General features: G+C 41.3%; 1 protein-coding gene across 1 annotated transcript; it reads right to left on the minus strand.

Moving 5' to 3' along the window:
- Nucleotides 1-602: 602 nt before the first annotated feature.
- On the minus strand, nt 603-4,312 carry klf17 (Kruppel-like factor 17). Its single transcript, XM_005933629.3, has 3 exons — nt 4,120-4,312; nt 2,842-3,967; nt 603-2,724 (listed from the first exon to the last, which is right to left on the minus strand). Exons 1-3 carry the CDS (start codon nt 4,183-4,185, stop codon nt 2,549-2,551), a joined length of 1,368 nt encoding a protein of 455 aa, XP_005933691.1. The 5' UTR covers nt 4,186-4,312; the 3' UTR covers nt 603-2,548.
- Nucleotides 4,313-8,588: the final 4,276 nt, after the last annotated feature.

Below are 8,588 nucleotides of genomic sequence, written 5' to 3' on the forward strand. Positions count from 1 at the left end.
CAAAGGAGAACAATTAATAAACATTTACAACAGAAAATGAATTGTGTTTAATTAAGAAGCCCAAAAATCAGTCCGTGAGGGCTAGGTGGCATAACTGGCTCTTTGCTAACATTTTTACTGAAAGGTTATTAAAACAGGGGAGGAGTGAGACAGTCAACGGGCGCTGTTGTTCTAACTGCCTGATGTGGGAAAACTAACAGCTTTTGTTTCGTCGTTGGCTCCTTTATCTTCGCCGGCAACCTTTCATGGTTTAAGTACCATTTCCCATTCACAACCAACATTTAAATATTTGTAGTAAATGGCAGTTCGTCGCATTTCGCCCGCAAACAGATGGAGATTATCATATACATTAACAATAGAGGGCAGTGTTGCTTAAGCAGACATGAAAAGCTCGTGAAATGTCCGGGTGTGGTGACAGTGCGCCGGCGCCTGGGATGCATTTTTATTGTAGACGGTTGCTTTTATTATCAGTAAATCGCTTCACAATAGATCCCCAGTTCATACATGGGCAGGTTCGCCTTCCTGTGTAGGAGGACCTGTGAGCTGTAAAGCACGGGTGCTTGTGGGGAATTAGCATATGGATACCTGCAAAGTGCAAAACAGGTTTCTCTACATGTTCCAGGGCAGACAGAAGCAGGACCCCAGTCCCCAGTGTTTTCACACAGTTAATTGATCAATGAAACTGAGGTTGAACAACAAAGCAGTCCTCTTTGACCGTTTGGTCCTTTATTGCTCCCAGGCTAATTAGTGGTCCATTTGAATGTTGGTTGTAAATTGAACACGTTGAGCATACTGTTGTATATCAAGTTTCCTCTTGGCAGAAGCACAGTGCTGTGACTGTCCTGGCTGAATTTCTGTCTCATGATTTACTCTGGGTTCTCTTCATATCTTTTCAAATGACTCTAAAGTCGTTTCTAAACATAATTTTCCTCTGGGATTAAAATATTCTGATTCTTAAGTATAACAGTGATCGCAAAGGAAAGAGAAGTCATTGTATCACAAAGCAGTGTGGAACATATTCCTGATTCCAGATTTCACCATCTCTAAATAAATATTAGACAGTTGAACATTACATACATGCAAGAGGATAGTTTAAGACATTGAACGCCCTGTTAAAGATAATGTTATTATATGAAATGACATTAGATGGCAGTCTTTCATAAGTAGTGATCCAAAGCTGTTTGAGTCATTAATCCTCTATGAAAAGTGGCTTTATTGTAGTTAGAAATTTTGTGATTTCAGGTCTCAGTACAGAGCATGTCAGGATATCTAAGCATATAAAATAAATGAAAGCATTTCAGTTTTTTCAACTTGAAAAATATGGTAGCAACATCCTTGTTCAATTACATGGATGTGTTCTGTTATTAGAGGAACACCTGGCCATTAAGGGTAAACCATGGTTTTAAACTGCGGGGTTTGAAGCCAGGAGACAGGAAGTGAAGCAGAGTTAAATGAGTACATTTTGTGCAGGTAAAGTAAAGCAACAAGAGCTTACTGGTGCTTCTACATCCAGCAATTTCAGTAAGATTTCACTTTGAGTCTTATTTTTTTGTTAATGTTTGATGGGATGTTAGGCACAAACTTTGTCCCCTACATTTCCAACCATGGACTAGAGTAACACATGCACCTACTAATATTTTGCCCGTTCTTGGGATTGTGGGAACACACGAGCCAGAAGGAAGGATAAAACACCATGACCAGACAAACCTGCTTCTGGAGAGATTACATATGAGTGAGAAATGCACAATAACAAACTTGGTGCATTTGTAAACAAACTTTTATTTTGGAGCCCTTGAGCGCAATTTAAAACAACTGCATGTTAGGAGAATGACACTTTTCAAGTTCACCAAATCGACCATTGGTTGCAGTGGATTCTTTCTCACAGCAAACATAAAAACATAACAAAAAACAAAACCACAGGGACAACTTTGCCAAAAACTCTCATTAAAAAACAATAATATATTTCACACTGCACCAGTTTCTTGGGATCCTATAAACAATCTTTAGTACCTGAATCTTTGCTGAACCAGACTATAAAGATCCACAGCAGTCTACAATGCGTAGCAAATGTTTACAATCTACGATAAGAAAACAGAATACCAAAAAAAAAAAAAAAGTAATTACCACCCTGACTGATTATAGTATCAAAGATACAAGATGTAAACATTACAAAAATACAAAAACTGCTCAGGATGAGCAGATAGGCCTATGTAATTCTGGTAAGGCACTCACGGCAATAACTTATTTTAGAGACAGTGTGAGGAAGTGTCTTAAATACTACTGAACTAGAATTTAGGCAGTGTTATACATGTATGCACAGATTCTGTATGTACAGTAACCACCAGAGGCACTTAATTTAGCAGTATATTATACAAGTGGCAATAAAAAAAAAATAAGAGTGGAGTGGAAGAGGACAACTGCAACTGTCTGTCAGGGGGGAAACAGTTCATGCTACACTGATTTTGGACAGTCCAGCAGGGAGAAACCAAGTCGGTCCTCTTCTGAGGGGTGGATTCTTATGGATGCAAGAGTCCAGAAGAACTGTGGCCTACATGTGCCTCTTCATGTGGAGAGCCAAGTGGTCTGAGCGGGAGAAGGCACGTTCGCAGAGGTGGCACTGGAAGGGTCTGTGTCCGGTGTGCTTTCTGAAGTGGCGGGTCAATTCGTCTGATCTGGCGAACTTCCAGCCGCATCCTTCCCAGTTACAGTGGTAGGGCTTCTCACCTGAAAGATGTAAACAGAAGCATATTAACATATTTTATATGACATGCTCACAAAACAAACAAACAAAAAAAAAAAAGCAGAAGAAAACAAAAAGGATATTAGATTTTAGATTCTCACCTGTGTGTGTTCTCATGTGCGCTTTGAGATGGGAGCTCTTTGTGTAGGTCTTTCCACAGCCGGGGAACTCGCAGTTGTGCGTGGCAGCGCGTTTTCTAGCCCACGATCTGCGGGCTCGTTTCTGCTTCATGCACCCGGTCTCATCCTGCGAGTAAAACTCGAGCAGAACCGGAGAAGGAGAAGAGGGAGGAGTGAGCACCATCCCCTGCATCGACAGTGGACGCTGCTGCTGTTGCTGCTGGTGAACGTGGACCTGCTCTCTCTGCGCGTTGTAGTGTCCCTGAAACGATGGCACACCCTGGTGTGCGTAAATCGAGTGATATGGCGCGTTCATATATTGACCCTGGAGATGGCTTTGATTACTGGGATGGTGAGAGCTCATGTGCGCGTTTAAGTGGTAGTGTGCCGTATGTCCGTGGGATGCAGCGTGCTGCATGGGATGCGCGCCGTGAGCCTGCAACCCACCATGAAATGCAGCCTGGTGGTGCGTAAAGGTTACTGGTTGCATTAGGTTTTTCCCGTGAACGTGTTCCATAAAGTTCTCACCGCTGGCGGCCATCATGCAAGATGGACCCCCAGACTCGGTTTTGATTTTATATCCAAGCGGGATCGGTGCGGTGGCAGCTGGGCGGTGAAGGGGAGCCGATGGAATTGAGGCTGAATTCAAAGCTCGCAGTTCGGTGAATTCGCGGTCATCTCTCTCCTTGCCCGCGCAGTCCGGTGAAGCATCAGCCGGGTAACCTATCTCAGGCCTGAGAAGCTCCACCATAAGACTGTGAGCTGGGCTCGACTTTGCGACGTTTGCAGTTCCGTGGCAGCCCAGGTGAGAGGGAGGATGATCGCTGCACTCTGTCACAGAACCACCGCTGCAGCTTTCCGGCGAATCCGGGAGAGAATACATGCAGTTCTGCTGCTGCTGCGTTGGTGGGATGTTCCCATTGCCGTCGCTGTCGCTTAGAGCATCGCGGCCGATGGTGTTGGACAAAATAAAATCGAGATCCAAAAACTTTCCCAGTTCGTCGTCTTCTTTGGAGGGTAAAGCAGGAGAACGCACCATGTTGAACTCCACTTCCCACGGCGGGTTATTTGCATCACCTGTTGCACTGTTCTGCACACCCTCATCCACCTTTTAAATATGTAAAGGAGCGCAAAATAAAAAAAAGTTAGAAGAAAGCCAAGCTGCATAGTCGGTCAACAGTGAGAAATAGATCTACAAACATATTATGATAACACACTAGAGTTACCACAATGTGCCATACTTAAATGTTCTCTACTTACATTATCCAGTCCTTTGAGACTCGGAAACGAGATTAAGGCAGGCATCACTGCTTCAGCCACAGCCATGTTGACCGTTTTTAAAAAGAGTTTAAAACGCCAAAGTCCTGCAGATGCTGTCCTCCGCGTCCGTGTGCTCTCTGAGTGAAACCAGGATTCAGGATATGAGTAACAGCCCGACTGATGGACTTTTTATAGTGGTCTACGGTCGAGCATACGGAAGTGTGGGTTAACCCCTCCTCTTGCGCGCATACACGTACACACCTCCCCCATCACCTGCACATTCACACAGCAAATAGTGCAAACAGGTTAAACCAAGCACGGGTTCGTGTCAGGTAACCGCTGCTATAAATGTAAAACAGAAAGAGGAAAACAAATAAGATGAATGAAAACTTAAATAAATTCCAAAACCGAAAATAATTATTTTGATTGAATTGACTGGATTTTATAATTTTTGATTTAATGTGGTGAATATGTTGGTTTGTTTTCACTCATCACAAATATGCTGGTAAATAATGACGAGGCTTAACAACCATAAAACTAACCTTTCTCACTGTGCTTGTAGATTATTTATTTATTTATTTATTTATTTATTCTTCAGCTTTCTGCGATGACTTTCATACCTGAACATAACATAAACGCGTGGAAAAGCATCGAGTTCACCTCTACAGCAGTAAATCTAGTGTATCTCCCAGGGAAGCCGAACATTTCCCGTGAGGAAGCTACAGAGGGCAGCTTAGGAATGGAATTTTAACTCTGTGTATCAAATATTCCAAGATATATTTGGCATATATGCTTTGCTGAGGTGCCCTTCAGTACAATGAAGTGATTAAAGTAATGTGTTTGTGTGTTTTATAACTGATATTGTTGAAATCGAGAACAAAACATTGAATGCCTTTAAACTCAGCAAATCTGGCATCTTACCAGTTTCTTTCCAATCTCTGACATACTTATTTGTCCTACATTGATCTCTGCGTGTGAAGCTGCTCATTCCCGAGGCCAGTCCGAACAACCGGTTAATCTGATGGTAAACAAAGGGCTACATGTTTCGAAACGGTCTTCCCCCGCAAAAGGGCACGATGCGGCACCCTGCAGTCATTCTTATGATAATGCACAGGTTGACTGGGTTTCGTGGTGGGAAAAGCAAAAAACAAAAATCCATGAATAATGACCCCCCTCCAACCACCATTTGTCTCTGTCTTTTTGCATGTCTGTTGTCACCCCATTAGAGTAATATTCCATGGCAAACTAGTTGCATACTTTCTAAAATAATGTTGAGATACAGATTACAAACGATATACACACGTTATATTCCTTTCCCTCTGGAGTGGGAGGATGAATTCACCTTTCAAACTTTTAGTTTGCTCTGCAGATATATAGAAAAGGAGTTCTTGTCTACTGAAAAATGTTTTTAAAAAAATGTTTTTACATTTTTGTATTCAGTTTTGTTGTCACTGAGCAGAGAACTGATACAAAGCCAATGAAATTTACTCAGTATTTAAAGAAGAAACGCACAGAAAGAAGAAGGTACAGCAGTATGTTCAGTGGCTGCATGCATCCGTTACAGTATGTCAGTATGTGTGGAGACACTTATAAATACAGACTGTATGCATAGACTACATTACATGATTTGATGTTAAGATAACAGTAGTCTAATATTCTTACAGATAACTGATATTGCAGCACAACATTTCACTTGCCCGTATCTCAGATATTGGGTTTAGTTTCTGTAAATTCGTAAATTGCAGCTAAGCCACACAAAGCAGTGTTACTTTTGTTCCACCTCTCTCCGCTCCTGCAGGTGTTGTCACAGGCGGCGTCCTGCAGCACTCTGCTTTTATACTCTGTTATTTTTGACCTGCTGAGCTTACGCAAAACAAATTCCGGTTCTGTCTGTGAGCCAAGTGGAAATGGACTCTGTTTCCTGAGGAAAAACTTCACACTTGCTTCCCTTGCTTTCACTCTCAATCACCTTCAGATGCTTGAAAGCATACAGACGTGTTGAGGTGCTCTGGGCCTGTTGCATTTTAAACCACTTATTATGTTCCTATGCTGGAAAAGAAAAGTATGTCTGCTTTACTTTGTGTTTTGTGGGATTATGATAGATGTTTAGAGGTTTATAGCTGATTAATATAACTGAATTTGTCCATAACACTAACACACTGAATTCTGCTGAATTTTGCTTAAGAAAAACAATAAAAAACAAACCCACACGATGTGCAAAAATCAGCGATTTACCTTGGGTCGTCAAAGACCTTGTTACAGTCACGTCATGAAAAATACAAGTAACAGAGACCAGAGAGACAGAACTGCCCTGGGCTCAGGTTTCTCTTTTGTTACGGTTTTTAACAGGGAGGAAGTCTTTCAGTTTGAGTGCTTTCTAAACACAATTACTTAAGATTACAGTTGAGCAGACAGACAGATCTTACCCTGAATGCACAAACATGTTAACTCGGAAAACACAAAAAGCTGTTTCACTGTCAGCTCTTTGCGTTTCTAATTAAGCTCAAAGCTGTCCTTTTTTCCCTTTGTTTGTGTCTGGTTTGTCATGTTACTTGATTTAAAAACATTGCTAAAAGATGGATATCTCATTTTGTTTGTTGTCATTTAGAAAAGTGTTTTATTTTGTTGTGGTGTGGTGCTGTGGGTGTGCGTCCTTTAAATACACATAACAGACTATTTTAATTTAGTTTTGTTCATTTAGTGCCAATTCACATCAACAGTCGCCTCAAGGTGCTTAATATTGTAAGATAGAGCTCAAAATAGAAAATTAGAGGGAAAACCTCAACATCATATAAATCGCTGTGAGAAAGCACATGGTCAAAGTGGGAAGGAAAAACTCGCTTTTATCAGGATGAAATTCCAGCAGAACCATGACGGGGGGGTTGGGGGATGACACATTATGGAAGACAGCCAGAGTTGGATAATTAGTAATGATTAATGCAATAGTGGTGTATAAAAGCATGTGAATGATAATGGGTTAAGTGCTCAGTGCATCATAAAGCCACCCAGCAGCCTAAACCTATTGCAGCTAGTTCAGACTCACTTGTTCCAGTCCTGACTATAAGCTTGATCTTTTAAAATTAGTTAGCAAGCAAGGAACAGCATTAAAACAGACAAACATAGCAACTGTTGGCTCTCAGTTTGGGTAAAATGTAGATCGAGTTGATAACAAATTATCGCTAACTGCTAACAAGCAAAAATTGTTAAGATAGTCCAGTAAAGAAACCACAGTTCTCGCTAGGAGTAGTTTCACTAAATTGACAGTGGAAGTAACTCACTGAAAGTAGCTCCATGGTTAATGAAGTGATTGGCTCCATTGTTAACGATCTGCAATAACTAAAGGAACTGTGTTTGAGCTAAATTGTCACAGTTAGTTAAAATGTCAGTCGATACAGTTGGCTTGAATAAACTGATGCATCTATGGTTGCAATAACTCTGAACAGCTGTTTAATGCCACAAGTAAAGGATTTAACAACAAGAACAACAAGAACAACAACAACAACAACAAGTTAATAGCTGCAAAGGATAAAGTTTCAACAGTAAGTAAAAGACCAATGTAGATATGTTTTAAAAAAGAACAATTATTGTTAATTTTGTGTGACATAAAATCCGAGAATTCAGAGAATGACATGTGCCAAAAGAATACTGAAGTTCATCTTTGATCGACAGCCTATGGGGGATATGTTAGACATAGATTTTCAAGATCATATCAAAACCTGATCCTCTGAAAACATTTCTTCTATGCTATTGAGTGCAGTCAGGCTTGAGACAAAATATGTTTCACAATCACTGTCATTTTCTCATTTAGAGGCGCACACATGACCATAAATACACATTGTTTTTCTGTTCCTGTCCAAACAGTAGCTGTGTTCAGAGCAGCCAGGAACAATTTACTTATGTAGTCTTTGGGGACACACACACACACACACACACACACACACACACACACACACCCACACACACACACACGACAGAGAGAGAGGAGAGAGAGAGAGAGAGGAGAGAGAGAGAGAGAGGAACAGAGAGAGAGAGAGAGAGAGAGAGAGAGAGAGAGAGAGAGAGAGAGAGAGAGACAAACACACACACTAACAGCAATTATCCTCCATCACCCACAAACTGAGGGGAAACCCAGCTGTTATCTTGGATAAATACGCTGCCATGCATGGCATGAATAAGCAAAGTGGTTAGAGAGAAAAAAGAAAGCATAACGATAGCACAGAGACTGGCTAGTTATATTCTAGAAAGATATCTAAAGGAGTCGGGGAGGAGAGGAAATAAGAACAAACGCAAACCAACAAGGAGAATCATGGGAAAGAGGTATGGCAACAACATTGCCCCGAGACCCTCTAATCTTTAATTCTGCTCTTCCTGAGGCCAGACACTGACGCCTGTTGGCTTAAACAGTCTGATTACGAGGGTAGAAGGCTCTTTACCTCTGACCTGGCTAGACTGGGACTTTTTAAAGTACC

The sequence above is a fragment of the Haplochromis burtoni genome, unplaced genomic scaffold, assembly GCF_018398535.1.
Source record: "Haplochromis burtoni strain Fernald_Lab_line unplaced genomic scaffold, NCSU_Asbu1 Contig_172, whole genome shotgun sequence".
NCBI lineage: Eukaryota > Metazoa > Chordata > Actinopteri > Cichliformes > Cichlidae > Haplochromis > Haplochromis burtoni.

Coding starts and splice junctions, on each gene's coding strand:
- klf17 (XM_005933629.3), bottom strand. CDS start 4,185: ATGGCTGTGGCTGAAGCAGTGATGCCTGCCTTAATCTCGTTTCCGAGT. Junction 3,968..4,119: donor GTCTCAAAGGACTGGATAAT/GTAAGTAGAGAA, acceptor CATATTTAAAAG/GTGGATGAGGGTGTGCAGAA. Junction 2,725..2,841: donor GCACATGAGAACACACACAG/GTGAGAATCTAA, acceptor TACATCTTTCAG/GTGAGAAGCCCTACCACTGT.